Consider the following 22,160-nt stretch of genomic DNA (forward strand, 5'->3'; position numbering starts at 1 on the left):
GTATCAATAGTCTTTGGTTTAGAGATGAATGAAAACCACTTGAAATTAATGATCCAATTTGAATTCCCATTGTATCCAGACACTTACTAGTGGATTTACTCCCTTTGTTCAACCTCTCGTTCGCATTGACGGCACTTTGAACGATGGACGTTACATTTCAGATGTGTTACGACCCGTGGCTCTACCCTCCGTTCGATCCCTGCGAAACCCTACATTTCAGCAGGATAATGCACGACCGCATGTTGCAGGTCCTGTACGGGCTTTTCTGGATACAGAAAATGTTCGACTGCTGTCCTGGCCAGCACATTCTCCGGATCTCTCACCAACTGAAAACGTCTGGTCAATGGTGGCCGAGCAACTGGCTCGTCCCAATACGCCAGTCACTACTCTTGATGAACTGTGGTATCGTGTTGAAGCTGCATGGACAGCTGTACCTGTACACCCCATCCAAGCTCTGTTTGACTCAATGCTCAGGCTTATCAAGGCCGTTATGAAGGCCAGAGGTGGTTGTTCTGGGTATTCATTTCTCAGGATCTATGCACCCAAACTGTGTGAAAATGTAATCACATGTCAATTCTAGTATAATATATTTGTCCAATGAATACCCGTTTATCGTCTGTATTTCATCTTGGTGTAGCAATTTTAATGGCCAGTAGTGTATTTGTAACGAAAAATGGTGCGTTCTGTGGTGGACTGAGATACCACACAAGAAGAGTTTGCGACAGTTGGTACCAGAAGTACCATGGACGTCCTTTTGCAGCAGCAGCAGGAACATCGACGCGCGCAAACTAATCACGCTGTCCTCTGGAGCGGCAGCGCCATCAGGAACAAAGAGGAACGGTTGAGTAACCGTGCACGAGCAAAAGGTTTGAATAGCAAGTTGTAACTCAGTCTGAGTCTTGTTAGTGAGTGGCTGCAGAACGTTCTTCGAGTGAGACAGAAACAATCGCCGGTAGATAGACAGTGATTAGACTTAAGTAGAAACAGAACAGTGAGTAGAATGATCGTGTATGGACAGAGACCGCCTGCCTAAGTGTTTAACTGATTATTGTTAGTTTGGAACTGTTCTTCCATGAAGACAGAAGATTAGTTTTCTTTCGACTTTAGTTCAGAGGATATCATCTAGTTTGTGTTCATGGGACTGCAGTCAACGCAGGACAGATAGGCTAAACCTGCATTCCGCAGTTACTGTAACGAGCGTTGGCAAAGATGAGTAATATATTTTACTATCCACTATTCTCTGTTACTTGCATTGTGTTTGTGTGTCCTAGAAGCCACGCATCCGTCCTACCAGAACAGCTGTATTAATCATTTTCAGCAGCAGCAGCGAGATTTTTATCGAAGTGGACGCCCACAGTCCACAACACACTCGTGTTCGACTGAGGTCAAACTTCCAACGTAAACGTCGATATCGGATTACCAATAAGGTATATTCCCCTCTTGAACACTAACACACATGTTGTTCCTTTATTCATGCTGGTGGGTACCAAACTGTTGAGGAGTCCTTTGTGGTTATTGTATCCGTCCCCGAACCGTGCAGGACCTGAAAACACCGCAAATGTCGTAAGGCAGAAGTTAGCTCTGTGAGGTGGTGTACAGTGTGTAAAAAAACCTATTGCCACACTTGGGCCCGGGAACGTTTTATTTCCATTTCAGGACTCGTTTTCTACGACTCATCATAGTACGTTAATCTTGGGAAATACACAGGGACATAATGTTTAGTACCAGCAACCGATATGAAACTATTTTTGACATGAAGTGTTCAAAGAGCCCATTGTTAACACAGACAGGGGTTGTATTCAAACGGGGATGTTCCGATGCATCGCTGAGTATTTTGCTTGTTTTTGCTGCTTTACCAATGTGGGCATGTACCGGGGCTTGCGGGACGAAATTTTCAAACTATAGAGGGGTTGTCGGTGCATTCTGTTCCAATAGCTTTCCCATAGTTAAAGTACTTTGAAGAGTGTTGGTAATGCTTTCCAGCGTGAACATTGCTTCCGAACGCATACCTATGTAACATATTTTCGTCTTTTGTAGGCGCCAAATTTTATGTACGTTAGGGGATGCCTTATTGTTATACCTAGTATACTTAGTCATTCATCATGCGTCGCGAGTACACAGCCAGTTGCATTTGCTTTCCTCCAAAATGTGACGTGCCACGCTGCAGCTCTACTGGACAGACACATAGTCAAGGCACAAAAGATGTGGCTTCTTGTAAGCGCTTCACACTATAAGGACCTCAGCTCCAACAACTAAAACCGAATAAAAATTATTTCATAGACCGGTGACGTTGTGTTCTATCACCCTTCAAGGTCCTTTATTTATAATATTTTCCACTTGTGTACAGCAGTGATCATCAGATCCACAATAGCCATCCGTGAGGTATTACATGGAAAAGTCTAAACATTTCTTTTTTTTTTTTTTTTTTCTTCAACATAGCACACACAGTCCCTCCAAAAAGTTCAGGTAGTAATTTTATTCCTGGCATATGAACATCTTAACTACGTTGGCAACTTGAACTAACTACTGTAAACAATAGATGTGCATACGATGAGTCAGTTGTGGACAGGCAGTGTTATGTAATGGACGTGTGTGGCCTTAGTGCGTCAACGGTGTTGTGACACGAGTCACAGTGGAGCAATATATTTACATCACATATTCAGGACATTCTCCGGAGTGTTTTGAAGAAGAGAAAAGTGAATGCAAAGTATATACCGTACAATATGACCCAGGACAAAAAAGGAGTCGTGCTAATCGATTAAAATGCAAAACGCAGGCAATTCTGTTCTGGAAAAAATCATCACGGGCGACGAGATTCGGAGTTATCAATATGAAGCTAACACAAATCGACGAAGTGCAGAAAACCATAAGAAGGGTCAACGAATTGGACATAACCGATATTTAAGCTAATTTGACGCGCTAGTTGAACAACATCCCAAAAAAGGCTTTTCTGACGGTTTCACTTGGTTTTATGAACATGTTGTGGGAGATACGAAGCACTCCTGAATTATTGAAATCACGGGCTGTACGTTTCTCTGTTTTGTGTTAATCCAGTCTCCATACTTCTTGGACTTACGTGATACGTTAAGATGCGCAGCGCTTACAGAATAATAGTTCCCAACACAGAAGTTTCTGGGTTGTACGTTCTCCCATTATTCGTCAACGCAGTCCAGTATGGAGTTTCACTGAAGTTATTTAAACACATCGGGATGGAACGTATTTATACTTCCGTGGATCTGGTGCATAATTTTCTGTCCATCCGCATTGCGGCAGTCGAATATTACGCAGATAGTTGCTACGACTGCCATATTCCGCTATGTTTTTATCACTTCAATGAAACTCACTACATATATTGGTACATCGATTATGAATAAAGGACAACTTAAAACACAGCTCTTCTGTTTTTGGAAAAATGACTGTGTACTGTTTGTGTTAACATAGTTTCAAGCAAATATTTAGCTTCTTGCCAAATAGTACCCTCTGCTGCTCCTAACGAGTATAAACAAATTAAAAGACAATCTGAGCAGCTACTGAGATTGTTTGCTGCTGTCGCTTATCGCCTGTTAAAATTCCCGGAAAATCAAAACCAACTGAAAAATAATTTAGACATTGTATATGTAGGGCGCCAAAAGTGACAGGTAACTCTAAACAATAAAAATGTTGCCATTCGAGAGTGGAACGGTAGAGAAATAGTCTGAAGGCGGTTATGAAGACTTTGCCAAGCACTGAAGAGTGAATTACAGAGTAGTCATGTACTGCTAATTCAGCCTGTAGAGTCTAGATTCGATAACGTTCAAATGTCGATTTGCAGTTCCACACGCAAATGACCTTGATGAGTGGGAGAAAACACACACACACACACACACACACACACACACACACACACACACACACACACACACACACACCTATCTATCTCCATATTTTCAAACCATTTTATTCGGTTGTATCCTTTCTAGCCGTGGTGCTTGGCTTGTTAGTCATATTGTGCCCGTTGCGGAGAAAGGTAACGACGAAGGCAACAACTAGTGTAAAAATAACGTGGTGCTCATTACTGCGGAACTGTGTGGAAACTGGAGGCTCTACAGCTCCGTGGAAATGTTTAAGAATTGAGGTGTGCGTAGGATTTGTCCCGAGTCGGCAGTGCGATAAGGAAGCGGAAGTGGTGACTCGTGGCAGGCAGTGTGTGTACTCACAATCTTGGGCGGCATGAAATCGCGGTTGAGGTAGGAGATAAGGCGCGTCACGGCCGTGAAGGAGTACCAGCTGAACGCCGTCATCTGCACGACGCTCGTGCGCATGCGCCAGCACTCGTCCAGCATCGGCAGCAGCACCACTGCGCACGCGCACGATAGCACCTGCAACAGAAGTCAGCAACTAATCAACCTCTATCACCTGGAAGATTTCCCGGCTTCGTATTTCATGACCAGTCTAAATCCAGTATCTAGATTTCTGAGTCTGCTAGGAAGTGATAAGAAGCGAGACTATTTTCAACGAAAGGTTCTTCGTAGGTATCGTTCATTGCTAAGGTGCGTGAGAAGCAGTCACGTATCGTAAACAGGACTTGTTATTCGCAGACGTAGGTCACTATTCTCTTTGAAAAAAATACTCATGTTACCTAGTATATACGAGGGCATGCAGAAAAGTAATGCCTCCGATTTTTTTATTTGAAAACTATTACGCTTTTCAAATCAAACAAATGTTATTAACATTCTACACCTTCATTCATCGTGTTTACATACTTCTTCCTCAACTTAGACACCCTGGCGACGAACGCATGTCACCCAACGAGAGACCAGTTTGTTGATATGATCACTATTGAAAGTTTGACTTTGTTGAAGGAGCGACAACTTTACCTCTGCTTGCACCACTTTATCGCTCTCAAAGTGAAGTCCTCGAAGGTGTCCTTTAAGTTTTGGAAACAGATGAAAATCGGATGGGGCCACCTTGGAGCTGTATGTAGAACGATTGATGATAGTGAACGTAAGACGTCGAACTGTTTCAGATATCGCCGCGCTCGTGTGTTGTGCCTGGCATCGTCATGATGAAGGAGAGGTTGCTCCCTGTGTGTACGAAGCCTTCGAATACAAAACTCGATTACAGCACGCTGTTTCTCACACATCGACGTAGTTACGTTACACACCACCATATTACGCGCTACAATTCAGAGCTCTCTAGCGGCAGAGGGCTGCAGATATATACACACAAAAAATAAAGGTTTAGAATGTTAATAACATTCGTTTCATTTAAAAAATCTTTCAAGAGATTAACTTAAATTCGGAAACATTCCTTGTCAGCACGCCCTCGCATTAAGCCAAAACAACGGCTATTTTATATAACTCTGAAAGCAGCGACTTCCCATTCGAATATATTTTCTTATATTTCGCTGACAAACCCATTGTGTAGTATTACTGAGCGTAGTGATTGTTTGATATTAATAAAGTATACAGATGGTTTCTACTATTTGCTTGTCTTCTGTTAATGTACTCGTTGGGTATTTGCACACTCTTGAAGATAGTCCGCCGGCCGCGGTGGTCTCGCGGTTCTAGGCGCGCAGTCCGGAACCGTGCGACTGCTACGGTCGCAGGTTCGAATCCTGCCTAGGGCATGGATGTGTGTGATGTCCTTACGTTAGTTAGGTTTAAGTAGTTCTAAGTTCTAGGGGACTAATGACCACAGCAGTTGAGTCCCATAGTGCTCAGAGCCATTTGAACCATTTTTGAACCTCCATCTTCAACTGTCGGCAGCCTCTGTCAGTCAACAGACAAGGTCAGCCTGAAAGCGTTTGTGCTGCACGAGTCCCTTCACGTTCCCACTGTATTATCACATCGGAAACAGTGAACCTAGGGATGTTTAAGAGTGTCAATCTCACGCACAGACATATGACGCAAGTGACACCCAATCACCTGACCACGTTCGAAGTCCGTGAGTTCCGCAGTGCGCCCCATTCTGCTCTCTCACGATATGTAATGACTGCAGATGTCGCTGATATGGAATACCTGTCAGCGGGTGGAAGTACAATGCACCTAGTATGAAAGACGTATGTTTTCCGGATACTTTTGTTCACATAGGTTCAAAATGGCTCGGAGCACTATGGGACATCTGAGGTCATCAGTCCCCTAGAACTTAAAACTACTTAAACCTAACTAACCTAAGGACATCACACACATCCATGCCCGATGCAGGATTCGAACCTGCGACCGTAGCGATCGTTCTGTTCCACGCTAAAGTGCCTAGAACCGCTCGGCCACTCCGGCCGGCTGATCACATAGTGTAGGTAGATGTGATGTACATATACAAACAAACAAATTATAACATTTTTAAAAAAGGCTGATTTGTTATAGGAAGTAGCCAAGCCAACCTGTGCTTCAGCAAGATAATGCCCGCCTGAACACGGCGAAAGTTACTACTGCTTGCCTTCTTACTTGGGAAACCCTGCCTTAGCCAGCAAGTTTGCTGGATCTCTCCCCAGAGTACTCCAACCAACCAGCTCGGGACGGTGTGATGCGCCAGTTGGACAGAACGTGGCACGATATGCCTCAGGCAGACACCAGCTACTTTTATCAGTCAGTGCCAAGCCAAGTAACTGCTTGCCTAAGGGCCAGGCGTGGTCCAACGCGTCACTGTCTTGCTTATTGCGAAGCTCTTTCTCTTGAATAAATCACTCAATTTTTCTGACACTGTAAGCGTTTGTTTAACTGTACATGTACGTCACATCTACCGATTTTCTTCCCATTCGGATAATTTCTTAACTGTGCGTAGTTTTTCTTTGTCTTACAATGTATACCCGCCTATACTACAGCACTTTTTGGAATGGATACGGCAGTGTGTACATGCAATTCTAGAATACGCTTCCACAAGGCACCTGACAGCTCTCGTATTACCTGTCTAAAAGCAATTTTTTGGCCGAAGACAAGTTGTTAATATCGGAGTCCAGAATACTAAATGAGTGTTTTTTTTTGCCATTTAGACAGAAAACAAACAAAAAAAAATATTTTAGACTTAGCATAGTATGTCCAAACGTGAAAAGTGGTTGACAAAGGTTATAATGGTCTTTCGTTTTCAAACGTTGGATCGTTGGTGTCAGATTGAGGGCAAAACTTACAACATTCCCGAAACCGAAGCTTGACGCTCCACAGGAGTACATGGGTATTTTGGTGGAATGCACTTTCAATGTCTGTGTGCTCTTCTTGAATTACATCTCTATCATCCATGGCTGTTACTGTCCCCTGTCCTTGCTCAGTCGAAATAATACTTCACTACAAGTGATGTCTACGTTGGCAGCACGTTTAACTCTACTTCTCAAGTAAAAGCTTTTAAAACACTGAAAATATTATTTATTGATGTACCCTGAAATAGCTTCAGTCTTTTAACATATAATAGAATGAATTGTTCAAGGGAACTTCTCTTTGCCGGCCTTTTACTTTTAATTTAAATCAAGGTTGCTACGAAATACGTTCCCTAAATAACGGTATGCGTTTTTGAAAAATTTTAGGTCTTTTTGCTGCAGTACTTATGTGGCAGAGGGCCGACATTTGCAGATATACACCTAATTAAGTCTCCCTAGCAAAAGTTACTGACACTGCAGCTCAGTTTTACTTGTTTCATTATGGTGTTTGCAATAAACATACTGAAAATCAAGCACCTAAGAAATCATTTATATGACATGGGATTAATACAATTTAGTGATTAATACAATTTTGAAGCTCTTCCCGTGTGTTACATAAATCTGAAAGTACGTAACAGGTCTCAGGTTTTCTGTGTAAACTTCGTTTAGTATTTGTTTTTCATAACTAATATACTGTTTTTAGTTTACAAACAGCTACCGTAATATTCGAAGACTTTGTGCGTAAGCGCACATTCAGGTATTTTTTTTTTTTTTTTTTTTTTTTTTTTTTTTTTTTTTTTTTTTTTTTTTTTTTTTTTTTGAAATGCCTGTGCATGTATTTCCTTCGACGTATATCACCAGCCAAGTATCGAAAGACAGAGACGTATATACAAGGTGTTATAAAAGGGTTCCATATTTTGAGACGTGATAGTGTGGACCAAAACAAGAAAAAGGTCGAGTAAGCATGGGTTCTAAAATGCCTTCCTTAAGAGCTATGAACACTTTCTTTATCTTCGCTACTGTGAAATACATTCGTTATACTGCAAACTCCTTGCTATGGAACGACCTGCAGAATGTTGTAAACGAATGAGGTCACGTGCCTGTTATTGTCCATGGATAGAGCACGCTGTAAACAGTTATTAGTTTTGGTACTGTAAACCGTGTTCGCAGTTCTGAGTAAGTGCAGGGTATACATTAGCGATAATAGAACCAGTTTGTGTTTTGCTAAGTTTGTGAAATGCTTTTACAGGCAGTTTTATATTTACACTTACCAAAACTTGTCGTAGCACATATTGGTTCCATTAGGACTAATGTATGCGCTGCACTTATTTAAAAACTGTGAATACGATTGACAATAACAGCAGTAACAGGTTTTCACTGCATGCTGTATCCATGGACAGTAATAGAGGAATGTGTTATTCATTTACTGCGTCCTGTAAGTCGTTCGTAACGCAAAGAAGCTTGCAGTTGAAGAGATGTGTTCACAGTAGCGAAGATGAAGCAATGCTTAAAGGTCTCAAGGTATGCATCTTAGAGCCTAAGTTTACTGAACATTTTCGCCTTGTTTTGTTTGGTCCATACTTACCTTTCAAAATATGAAATACTTTTTTGAACACCTGTTGAACACTACTTACAATTTGTAAACACGAAAATTGCGGTGGCTAACCATTGTAGTAGAGATTTGGCTTGCGGAATTGCATTGCTGAGATGCGCAGTGCCAAGTTCTGTGCACCTGAGTCCCGGCAAACTAAATGTGAGCTGCTTCCTTCGTTTGCACACCTGGAGAATGGGAATCACGACGATGGATAAGCAGGAGAAGAAAGGGCTGCGCGCAGTGCCCGAGGTCTTTTCGCGTCGCTTAGGCCGACGCTCTGGGCTCGGCTTATATTCATCGTTCAGCCATCCCGATTTAGATTGTCCAGAATTAGCGGCGGCAAATGCTGCGAACGTTCTTCAAACTCTGCTCCGTTTTCCCTTGCAGTTTCTTTGTGCGAGAAAGCACTTAAAGGAGGAAGGAAGAGTTTGCGGTGTACGTCGTGCCCATCATCGTGTCGCTCCAAGTACACTTTACATTTCGATCAAGTCTCTGACTGTACACTGTATACTCACGAACAACTACACTTTCAAATGTACTAGACTTTCATTTTTTTCCGAGTCATTCGTCCCAGAATTAAATTATAAACAGCTTCCATCCTCCGGCTCTGAGCAATACTCCCGGGAGGTTTCCCTTGGTTGTAAGACAAGCGCCGTAACTGGAAATTCCATCCAAAATATTTCCTATTCAGATTCCTTCTGCTCCACTACGAGTCAGGTTGGTATTTGGCTGACCCACTCTACCTTTAGGGATAGAGGATGAAAAGTAATGAAAGGATCTTGTGTACATATGAGCCGAGTTGCCTTCGTGCCATGTTGCTCCAAAGCAGATTCTTCTGTGTGAAATACTTGTCATACCGTCCAGATTTAGCCTTAAAGTAACACTGGTAAACAGAGCGAGGTGGCGCAGTGGTTAGCACACAGGCTCTCATTCGGGAGGACGACGGTTCGAACCCGCGTCCGGCCATTCTGATTTAAGTAAGTTCTTTGAATCGCTTCAGGCAAATGCTGGGGTGGTTCCTTTGAATCGGCACAGCCGAGTTCCTTCTCCTCATTCCCTAATCCGATGGGACCGATGACAACGCTGTTTGGTCCTCTCCCCCCAACCAACCAACTAACATTGGTAAATAATTATATACGGCTGGTAAAAAAACTGGATTTCTCAAGTACATAATCGTTTTTCTTGTGATTGACTGGTATGGCCGGCCGCGATGGCCGAGCAGTTCTAGGCGCATCAGCCCGAAACCGCGCGACTGCTGCAGTCGCAGGTTCGAATCCTGCCTCGGGCATGGATGTGTGTGCTGTCCTTAGGTTAATTATGTTTAAGTAGTTCTAAGTTCTAGAGTACTGATGACCTCAGATGTTAAGTCCCATAGTGCTCAGAGCCATTTGAACCATTGATTGGTATGAATATTTACAACTCCATATCTCAAGGTAGAGTTAAAAACACGTAGTAGGTTTGGCGGTTTTATTCACTGCTGTTGTCTGTCGCAGTAGCTGATGTTCAGCGCGGCTGACTGACATGCGGAGGAACCGGGTTCGTTTCCAAGCACTGCCAGGGATTTTTATTTTTTGGTGGAAGGAGTGGTACAGGATACACACAGCCTCGTGAGACCAATTGAGGAGCTGTTCTACCGATTAGTAGCGGTTCGAAGGTCAAGAAGGGCGACAACGACTGAGAGGGCGATGTGCTGACCCATGTGCCTCCATACCGCATACAAATGACGGCATGTGCATAAGATGGCATGAAGGTCATTCGGGCCCGACTGGCTCGTCTAGGGCCAGAACGCGGAACTTTATATTATCTTACCTGTTGATTGTTGTTCCCCAGAGACTACATACTGACATGTGTTTAGTGTTACGTTGGGAAAAAAAGTCACTCAAATGGTTAATTACATCGTTAGCCTGAATCATTTCATACTGAGGCCAGGATGGTTTCGCTGGGCGAGGTGGGTCATTAGTTAAGACGTTGGAGTCGTATCCGGGGTGAACGAGGTTGAAATCCCCACCTGAGCATTGTTATTTCCTTCATAATACGAGCTCGTGGGCAGTCTCTAATGAGCAACGACCTCGACATAGACGGTATGATAAACGCCAAAGTCCTTCTGTTACATCCGGAACAACATTTATTAAAAATACCCATTTTCTGATATAAGCGTAACAGGTAAAAATAGCCGCACCTGACTGAAATACTATCGGTTCGCACTACGTGCAAGGTTTTTGCACTTGTTCGGTTTCAGCCACGTCAGACACAGAGAAAACGTAGTTTTATCTCAACAGGATTTGATAACATATAACTGCGGCTTAAAATAAAATTCCTGGAATTCGTCGATTGGCGCAGAAGTACCACACCGAAGGTGCAGGATAAGGTAGACAACAATCTGCTGTGCGCTAATGGACGCACAGATAAACTATCCGACAGGCAGGCATTATTCAGAGCGATAATGATGATCTCTGTTGTCATAATACTTTTGAAACCACCAAATCATAATAATAATAATAATAATAATAATAATAATAATAATAAAAGGTCTCCAATTGTTACTAACTACTGTAAATAGACGCATTTTTCCGTCGATCAAGAAGGTACTGTTATCTAATGTTACAAGGGAATTAGACGATAGCTGATCTGATGTAAGTGGGCACTTTCAGCAAAATTCAACGAATAAGTAGATTATAAATCATGCGGCAGAGAAATATTCGCTGTCGTAGATTCAACGGGTAACGACAATCCTCCAGTCCAGACACAAAAAAATCAACAAGGATCCCCTCAAGTGAGCGTACAGCGCCTCCTAAAACGGGTAACGCCCGACCGTGTGGAGAGAGTGACTGGCCGGAAGCCCAGTCATAGCCACGCGGCAAGACACGAGCGACTCAGCGAGTTCCCCAGCATGACCAGGTACGGCTGCGGTGGGCCGTGCGTCATCAGTGCGAAGAAAAAGCGTATTAGCTGTTCCTAACGTTCGACGTTTATATGCTGGTTGTCACATCCTAAACAATAGGTGTACTCGACCGGAAAGCAGTTGATACGAACATCTACAACCTGTTACCACGCTTATACGACTGTCACTCCTCTTCCCGGGCGCTATATTAGCAGCTTAGTACAAATATTGGGAAATAAATATCAGCTGGACCGTAATACGACTATTCTTGCGAGAAACGCAGTATTCTTTATTTTTTTAATCCTGCATCAGGTATCATCAGTTTGTGATGAACTCAAGCATTTTAATTAAAATAAGTCGTTTCAGATGTGACAGGAACCCAACTTTGAAAAAAGGCAACACCGTGCATAAAGTTAAGAAACTGGACTTCCGTTCGGGAGAACGGAAGTTCCAGTTAGGGTTGCCAGGTCCAAAAATAGAGAAGCCGCGCTCGACGCTGTATTTAGCAGGACGTTTTCTCCTAAAAACCGGACTATATATTTTGAATAGCAATTGTCAGTTAGGTATTTTCAGTCTTTTATTAATCCTCCTAATATTCATTCATCGTGCTTACGTCATTAGCTGGTCTTCATTGCTGAAAACCCTAACAAAAGCCGGACAGGTTTGCCTTTTATATATTTCATCGGACACGACTGTATAAAGCCGGACATGTCCTGCTAAAGCAAAACAAATGTGTGTGAAATCTTATGAGACTCAACTGCTAAGGTCATCAGTCCCTAAGCTTACACATTACTTAACCTAAATTATCCTAAGGACAAACAAACACCCATTCCTGAGGGAGGACTCGAACCTCCGCCGGGACCAGCCGCACAGTCCATGACTTCAGCGCCTGAGACCGCTCGGCTATTCACGCGCGGCTGTCCTGCTAAGTCGGACGCCTGGCAATCCTAACACAATCAATTTACTGTCGCATGCAGAGCCCCGGGAATGCCCACTTACCGGCTCTTGCTATTATTGACTGTACGAAAGATACCCGTTTCGATTTTAGCCTTCTCGCTTTTACTGTTACGAAACTGTCGGCTACAACAGAAAACGTTCTCGATGGACGTCTACTTCCCGGTGCACTATTCTTGGAATGAGAGACTGATGTCCTCGTTGTTTGATCCTTTCCCACATTCAACCAACCAACCAACGAACCAACCTTCCTTCTCTCATTCTCCATCAAGCCGAGCTTGCGTCCCGTCTCTAATGACATCGTCGATGAGGAGCAGAAAAATAACCTTCCTTCCTTCCTTCCTTCCTTCGGCAAATCTCCCGTGGTGGTCCTTCAGCAATCACTGCTCACGCTATTGCGTCGAACTGGGGAGAAAAGAGCTTTATGGCAATACGTGACTAAATGAAGGGACGGGTTGTATGGACACATCTTCAGACATGAATGAATGGTTAATGTACTAATGGAGGGAAGAGTGACTGTGTATGTGGCGGAGGGGGGTAGGTAAAAACTATACAGGGAGGCTAAGATTTGCCAAGCAGGTTCAAGTGGATATAGGTTGCGGTAGTTACGCAGAGATGAAAGGAGATGTAAGTGCAGGATACGATAGTAAGAAGAGCTGCACCAAACCACTCTTCAGACAGAAAACCAACAGTTATTTATGTATTGTCATGTCTGTCTGTTGTATAAATTTCCATTTAGTCATGTGCAACTTCGATAAGCTTAGTTTAAATAGTTGTCATAAGCTGTCAATGTTTGCTGTTGTTGCCATACGATAAATAAAATAAATAAGTGTTACTCACTGAGGCGTAGTTATACTTTACACATTCATCTCTTGCTCTTCTTCTACGATTATTACCACCCCCACCCCACGCCCCAAACACACGTCTCTCTCTCTCTCTCTCTCTCTCTCTCTCTCTCTCTCTCTCTCTCTCTCTCTCTCCCCCTCCCTCCCTCCCTCTCTCTCCCTCCCCCTCCCCCTCCCCTCCGGTGCCACATTGGTGATCCCTTAGTGCTTCAGAATGTGTCCTACCAACGGATCCCTTCTTCGAGTCAGGCAGTGCCACAAATTTCTTTTTTCCCCGTTTCTATTCAGTTCCTCCTCATTAGTCACTTTACCTACCCACCTGACCTTCAACAATCTTCTGTAGCACAACATTTCATAACGTTCTATTCTCTTCTTATCTAAGCTGTTTACCGACGACGTTTCACTTCCACACATAGCTAAACTCCATACAAATACTTTAAGAAAAGGTTTCCTTCCACTGAAATCTATACTCGATGTTAACAAATTTTTGTTCTTCAGAAAAGCTTTTCTTGCCGTTGCCAATCTACATTTTATATCATCTCTACCTCGTGCATCATCAGTTATTTTGCTGCTCAGATAGCAAAACTCATCTACAACTCTGTCTCATTTCGTGATCTAATGGTATTTGCATCACCTGATTCCATTCTACTACAGGCTTTTGTTGTGTTCATCTTACAGCCTCCTTTGAAGCCACTGTCCACTTCGTTCAAATGTTCTTCCAAGTCCTTTGCCGTCTCTGACAAAATTACAATGTCATCGGCGAACCTCAAGGTTTTCATTTCTTTTCTCTCAACCTTAACTCCTACTCAAAATTTTTCTTTGGTTTTCTTTACTGCTTGTTCGATGTGCATATAGAATAACATCGAGTATAGGCTACAACCATGTCTCACTCTCTTCTCAACCACTGCTTCCCTTTCGCGCCCCCCTCGACTCTTATAACTGCCATATGATTTCTGTACAAGTTGTAAATAGTCTTTCGCTCCCTGTATTTTACTCCTGCTACCCTCATATTTCAAAGATATCATTCCAGCCAACATTGTCAAAAGCTTTCTCTACGTTTACAAATGCTATAGCCGAATGTTTGACTTTCCTTCACCTATCTTTTAAGGTAACTCGTAGTGTTAGTATTGCCTCGCGTGTTCCTACATTTCTCCGCAATCCAAACTGAGCTTCCCCGAGGTCGGCTTCTACCAGTTTTCCATCCTTCTGTACAGAATTCGGTGTAGTATTTTGCAACAAAGGCTTGCTAAACTGATAGGTAAGTAAGTATTAGCCGCTATATGGAATCCGAGAATGGGTAACGCAAGAATTAGGAATAAAAAAATGTGAAAAATCTTTCTAAAGACGTAAGCAAATTCCCACCATGGCTTTACAGTTTACTCAAGGCTGGTTTTAAAAAGATTTCAATGTGACTGACTTCATTCAACATGCTTCCTATGTACATTTTATTGTATTTCAAATGAAAGCAGCAATCTTCGGTAATGTACCTTGATTACGAAAGACAGGAAAGTTTTCTTATCCGTTCAGACGTGTTTATAGGATTTGCTGTTTGATTTCCACGCTGTCCCGAATGCTCAATCACACGAGAAACAACTGTGATTCAATTCCTTCGTATTCCTCCAGTTCCGTCAATACATTTATTTCCGTTGAACACAAGTGTATGACACTACAGTAAGTCTCTTCAACATTTGCAGATAAGGGAAAGTATTGTTGTGCTTAATGGCCGAAACCACGATCACGTGCTAAACGATGTGTAAGCCGAGGAAGCCTGCAGCGACAAGTAAGGACATACGCTGCCACACCTCGCTTTTGATTGTGCAGCAGATGGTCCTGTGATAGAGTGAGGTTAAATGGGTGCAAGTGAAGAAGGGCAATCTGTTATGGTTTGTAGAGAAACAGGCGGGCCCTATCACACCTTGTAGAGCACTGGTGGTCAAACTTTTTTGCTAAAGAAACCAGTACTGACACTGCCGGGGCGGCAGCTCGGGCAGTATATGTTCCGGTCCTGTTATTCAACTGGTAGCCTATGTAAATTAGTATGTTATGAACCCCCGATACTCTAGCCGCAGTAAGGGCGCGATAGTTGGTCGCCAGCCCCCAAGTACTGATCGTTAGAAGTCGGCACCATTTGGAACACATTTCGTCTACTGTTCCAGGTTCCTGCCACCCTCAGCGACCCAGAAGTAGTGACACTGTAATTGCTAACGAAGTGGTGTTGTGGTGTCTGTGTGAGCGGATGATTAATTGATTCATAGCAATAATTGTACTTATATTTAAATGCATTATGCAATGTGAGACACGATTACAAATGTTTACTAGATGTTTTGAATTCTGTTTTTCTTCTACTAATTTTACTGTACCACAACAGCCTTAATTTAATTTCATGTTCCTTTTCATAAATCCGTACCGCATTCGAAGATGAGCGTCTCTGTAATGCGTCTACTCGCATCCATGTTATATTTGTGTCAAAATTTATAGTCCTACCAAAGAAGCTCACTGGTACAGATCGTGCACGCCCATGAGTTGTCAGTACCGGAAAACGAACAGTAAAACATCCCCCTCCTGCAGTGGTGGCGCTACTTAACCTCTCTGCCGTTAATATAAGCGACCAACTTAGCTCACAGCCGAATTCACCAACATCAATTGACATTGAGCACATGATAAAATATTACTATCTCTGTAAGTATTTTTGTTTGTTACTGAGTAGGTAAACAACCCCCTTAAGAAATCTTCAACGTTAGTTGATGTTTTTAGATTCAGTTATTAGTTGCTAGATGCATATCAACAACAAAATATGTCTCAGAAGAACGGGACGCACGAATCCGTTAATAGGATCTTGTTACTTCGCCCAGACGAAGTATTTCTGGTGCACTTCAATAAAGGTGATAGTCTCATGTTCCGTCACTTCAAACTCCATCGAAACTACGAAGTGCGTATGAAACACTGGTCTCAAATTGTCGCATTACGGCCGAATAATGTTTATATCTTGAAAATAGGGCAGTTACAGGATTATCTGGTGGTAAACCTGCCGTCGAGAGAAGTATTCTGACAACTGACCGAAAGCAGTGGTCACCCCCAATTGCTACAGCAATGTTGCATTGCCAGGGAAATGTAAACAAAATCACGTTGCCGTATTGGTCATGACAAACGCATGAAGCAGACGTCCTAAGCTCTCTCAAGCCGTCACTGAGCTTCTCTGCATGACAGTTAATCTGCCAACGAGACATATATGGTACACAGTATATACATTCGGTACGCTGTCAAGCCTGCTCTTCAAAGCGCTATCTGGCCTGTAGAGTGGTACGCTTATCTATGTGTAAAGCTAGAGGCAGCCGCTTAGCGCTCTCTCTCTCTCTCTCTCTCTCTCTCTCTCTGTGTGTGAGTGTGTGTGTGTGTGTGTGTGTGTGTGTGTGTGTGTGTGTGTGTGTGTGTGTAGGAGAGCGATCTTTTTAAGATCGATTTATCATAAAGTTATAACAAAGGTCATTCTATTTCCATACAGCTCCCAGCAGTGGAGTTTTTAGCTATGCGTATCTACGCTGCTACTGAATGTTTACTAATGTCAAATAGGTTGCGTCTATGTCTTATGTTCTGGAATTCAGCAAACGGTTTTCTTAATTCATCAAGAATTTATGAATGCATTCGACCCCCCCTCCCCCCCTCCCCCTCCGTCGGAGGTTCGAGTGCTCTCTCGGGTAAGCTTAAGCTTAGGAACTGATGACTTCAGCACTTTGGTCCTAAAAGACCTTACTACAAATTTCCAAATTTTTCCAAGGGATGATTTGGCCTTGAGGAGTTCTGGATCTTGAATATCACACGCTATCTCCTGAATATTGTTAATCAGCAGTGCCTTTGGTCGCAACTCAATAACCACGAAACAAATTTTGCTGCCACCTCTTTAAACATGAGGCAAATGAAATGGCAGCAACCACTTTGATAATGGTTCGGCGATTACCAATGATCCTATTTACATTTTTGATGATGTCGTAGGTTAGTGGTAAGATTATTGATCTTTCGACGCCCTCACGGCCATCTTGGACGTTTATGTCGCTTGCACATGTTTTGTTTTTGTACATACAGGATGATTCACGAAGATATGCAAACATTTTAATATGTTATTCTACAACTAAAACTAAAGAAAAAACTTTACATAAATATACATCCGCAAATGTTTAGTTAGGGAGTTACGGCTAATAAAAGATTTTGCCTAAAATTTAGCAACTTCGCTAATATGAAGCCATCGCAGAACTGTACGACGTCAGAGTAAAGCATGATTTCAATTTATTTTTTTGTTATTGGTGTGGTGAGTCTAATAAAACATGTCCCAGGCGTGTATCTGCAGTAGTTTTCTAGAACATCCAGAGAAGCAAAGAAATAATTTCGTAACTTTTTAATTTATTAACTACTTAGCCCAATTTGTTTTTTTTTAAATTCCAGACAATTGCACGAAGTTTTCAACAGAAGTTGTAGAGAATTTAATTTTGGAAAAATGATGGTAATAACGTTAAACTGAAAGTGTATGAATGCGTCACATATTATGCTTTTATTAAAACCATAGCACACGTGAAAACTAAAGCAGACAGACGTCTGGGACATATTTTATTAGATTCACCAGACCAACAATATCAAATTAAATGGAAATCGAGCTTTACTTTAACCTCATACAGTTTTGCGATGACTTCATATTAACGAAGTTGCTAAGTTTCATTCAAATTCTTATTAGCCGTAACTCCGTAACCAAACTTATGCGGGCCTATGTTTATATGAACTTTTTTTAGTTTTACTTGCAGTATGACATATTAAAATATTTGCATATCTTCGTGAATCACGCTATAGAGGATATACCAAAAGCAGCGTTCAGCCTTCCCAACAGACTGTTGCAATTCATTCCCTTGTTAAACCAAATTTAATTCAAATCTTCGTACCAGACGTTAAAAAGTCGGATCACACTAAAAGAAAGTGTATTCTTCTACACAGTTAACAATACAGTAAGCATCTAGTACTGCTCGCAATTTCAAAATAAACCAACGGAAAAAAATGCAAGCCCTTCAAGGAGTGTGTTCAGTGACACTAGTGCAGAATACGTGCACTCTGAGGGGTTGCAGTACTAGTCATTCATTTCTCACTGTCAACGGCGAACCGATGGCGCTCAGGAGCCTGTCTCTGCACCCTCTGTTTTGGCTCTACAGGCAGTACCTGTACAGATTTTAGAGGTGAACAGTGTTGCAACATTCATTTTAAGGTACAACCATGTCCCTCTGACGGGTACATACTCCTGTTGAACAGCTTCAGCCGTTTGAACAAGGTCACTTTGTGGGCCTGTGGGAAGCTGGATGGATGTATTGACGTATTGCTGCAGATTTTGGGCACAGTGTGTCGGTGGAGTGTTGCTGCTTTCAACAGTGATCTGTGTAACACACACTCCAGCTGCAGACCAGGTTCTGGACGTAGTACAGACGCGCACCAAGATCGACGTATTGTGCCAGCAACGGTGGCCAACCGATCATCATGCAGGGGCGAAATCAAGGCACATGTTCCAGCTGCTGTGTCGTCTGTGGGCCATTGGTAACCGTCTGCATGCAGCATGCTTAAGATCACGTGTGGCTCTGGCGAGGCCGCCCTGACACCACGACACCGCCAAGCCTGGGTACTCTGGTGTGAAAGAGTTGACTGGAGAGGTGGAATGGCGATCTGTTGTCTTCAGTGACGAGAGTATCTTCTGTAGTATGCGAGTGAAGGTGTATGGCTTAGGTCTGGTGAGCCGCCTATTCCAGAGTGCAGTCGCCCACGTCATCCAAGCCCTATCCCAGGCTTCATCGTGTGGAGCGCCATCAGTTACAACTCGCAGTCACATTCGGTGTTCCTGCAGGATCAAGTAATCAGTGCCCACTACACTGCACAGGCTGTTACGCCGTTTCTTCGACAGGAAGGTGATGTGCTTTTTCAGCAAGACAATCCACGTCCACATATGGCTGCATCGACGCAACGTGTTCCTCGCGTTGTAAAACAACTGGCCATGGCCAGCAAGATCACCAGATCTCCCACCAATTGAACACGTGTGTGGCGTTAAGAAGCGGGAACTTAGTTGTTCTCCAAGGCGTGCAAGAACCGTTGCCGAATTGCAACGAAAGGAGCAATTTTGTTGGGAGAATCTGTCACAGAATGTCATTCGGCTCCTTTACGATCGTTTGCCATCCGAATACACACGTGCATTGCCACCAGAGGGCGGTTCCGTATGTACTAATGCCACTGTTCGTGCAACCATTACTGTGACATGTTCACTTGTTACTACCTGTCACTTGTCAATAAAAGGACCATGTCCTTAAGGGCGTTGCTTTTTCTCCTGGCAGTGTATGCCAGGGCCAGGTACCCTGCTACCACAATTACGACAGCACTCGTGTACAGCACACGAAGTTGAACAGTTGTGCATATCCTATTGGTCAAACCTTGTGTATACTGAGCCCTGTGCGATAGAAGCGCAGGATGCTCAGACGTCATAAGACACATCCGTGGTAACAGAAGTAACTCATCCGTTGTACATCGACAGTTACATTGCAAAAAGATGTGAGTTTCAGTGGACAATCGATCGTCATATAGTTAGGATTTATAGAGTTTTTCCCTTGAATTGTGGACTAATAAGTTTCTGTGGAGGATTTGATATTTAAAAAGTGAAGGAGAACAAAGTGTTCCAAGATATCTGGTGTGTGTTATTGCATATCATCCGACTTTTCCTCCAAATATTGTGTTTGCCGACACTGATAACGCGAAATATGAAGCGTAGAATTACTGCGTAGATAGAAAGTTACATAACGAGGTATCTTTATGGCCAGCTGCTAATCTTCTTTACGCGTTGTTTTAGGGATAACCTGCAGCCGAGGAGCGAAACGCAGGGCTATCCTTAGCCAGCAACTTTTGCTAACTCTTGTACTCCACCCATTCATGGAATTCGAGAGTGTTACCTTTCTACAGTGTTTTAGAAGTGAAACAATCAGAGTCAGCTTTACTCAGTAACTCTTCCAAAAGTCTCGGCAGTTACTTTGACCGAAAATTGACTCGCGCATTTTGTTTTCAGCAATTTTTCCACTCGCAACATCAGGGGGTGGGAGGGGGTATTTTGTGCGCACGTTGTGAAAATATCGTACTCGATGCATGAAAATTAGAGAGACTACAAAATGAACGTAGTTGTATCCTTCTACAATAAAATGTTTTTGTGCTTAGTCTAACAGAACCAGAAAAGTCAAACTAGGAAATGAGAAGAGATTTCGGCATAAACGGTAATTATTGATTATAGCCAGTCACCTAGTAGCTGTAGTCAACTAGAAATTTTCATCACGGAAGTAAATACATGTTAGTAACAACATGGCAGTATAAAATCTAGTTTATTCAAAATAGCAAAATACCATGAGAATAGAAAATAATGCTTCATACATTTCAGAATGTCGATTATCTACCTCATCCCCCCAATTATTTCTTTTTCTTTTGAAGGCAAGACCTGTAGATTTTCTTCAAACATTGTGCACAAACATGCTCTTCCCCTCCGACACATTTATTAACTGTCTTCCTGCGCTGGAGGCAAAGATGACTTTTCTCCAGCGTATCATACATTGGAATGGTTGAGGCACAAATCTAGATCTTTATTATTTTACGTTTCCAAGATTTGACATCGTTATTCACTGCAGGGTTTGCTAGCCTTGCTCTCATGTGTGGTTCCACGAGCTGAGTCCCGAGGGTTTCGATAAAATTGAACCTTCGTGCTATAGGGTTCGCAACAAAAATTTTGTGAACAGTGTAGCTGTTTGCCATAACAATGTTTAGTATTCCGCTAAATACACAAAGAGACCGTCTCTCATCCTTCCGTTGTGTTGAGTAGACAGCGCATTTGTGATCCAATGTGTCAACGCATACGTTGGTAGCATTGTAAAAAAGGTTAATTCCAGATTTACCATTTTCATCCGTTCCTTCCCAGTGTTTCACAGAGAGTACAATATTCATAACCTCGTGCTTTTCACCCATGAAGAGAATAAGGTACTTTTATCAGCTATGGAGAATCCACAGAGTGAATCATTGAGGCGTTTTCGGTGGTGGGGAACTAAGGGTACAATCCCTTTGCCGGCCGCGGTGGTCTCGCGGTTCTAGGCGCTCAGTCCGGAACCGCGCGACTGCTACGGTCGTACGTTCGAATCCTGCCTCGGGCATGGATATGTGTGATGTCCTTAGGTTAGTTAGCTTTAAGTAGTTCTAAGCTCTAGGGGACTGATGACCACAGCTGTTAAGTCCCATAGTTCTCAGAGCCATTTGAACCATTTTTACAATCCTTTTAATTTCTCCACATGGTGCCTACATAGGTCAAGCCTCTTTTACCAAGGTCATTCACAGCCTCCGTTGAGCTAAAGCAGTTGTCAGCTGTCACATTTCGGTTGCTGCCCTGAAATGGGGCTGTTACCGTGAGCAATGCTTGAGTTGGGACCCGTAATTTTTTCAGCTTTTGTAACAGTTTTGCATCCGATCCTTTTCCATTGTACGTATAGGAACTGAACATGTAGCTGGTATGAGCATCAGCTAAGTTCATCAACTTTATGCCGTACTTTCCTGGCTTGTTTGGCTTACGTACACGGAATCTGCATAACCTCTTGAAGGAAGTAGAATTTCATCCACATCGTCTGGCAGTGTGCCAGAAACTTCGAGTAAGATTCCGAAATTGGAGCAACAGGGTTGCTTTTACGTGTCTACTTTCTTGTAGCAGCGTCATCAAACCCAAGTGCTTCTTTCATGGCCACA

At 42.8% G+C, this 22,160-nt stretch overlaps 2 protein-coding genes across 2 annotated transcripts in view; one reads left to right on the forward strand and one right to left on the reverse strand.

Annotated features, from left to right (window-relative positions):
- Positions 1-22,160, forward strand: part of LOC126324953 (adenylosuccinate lyase) — a 722,118-nt gene that overhangs the window by 191,593 nt on the left and 508,365 nt on the right. The gene's annotated exons all lie outside the window — the stretch shown is intronic.
- Positions 1-22,160, reverse strand: part of LOC126324969 (uncharacterized) — a 96,723-nt gene that overhangs the window by 2,266 nt on the left and 72,297 nt on the right. Inside the window, exon 3 of the mRNA XM_049995133.1 lies at positions 4,197-4,358. Within this exon, the coding sequence (XP_049851090.1) occupies positions 4,197-4,358 (162 nt within the window). The remainder of the gene's footprint in view (positions 1-4,196; positions 4,359-22,160) is intronic.

This window comes from Schistocerca gregaria, chromosome 2 (genome assembly GCF_023897955.1).
Source record: "Schistocerca gregaria isolate iqSchGreg1 chromosome 2, iqSchGreg1.2, whole genome shotgun sequence".
Lineage (NCBI taxonomy): Eukaryota > Metazoa > Arthropoda > Insecta > Orthoptera > Acrididae > Schistocerca > Schistocerca gregaria.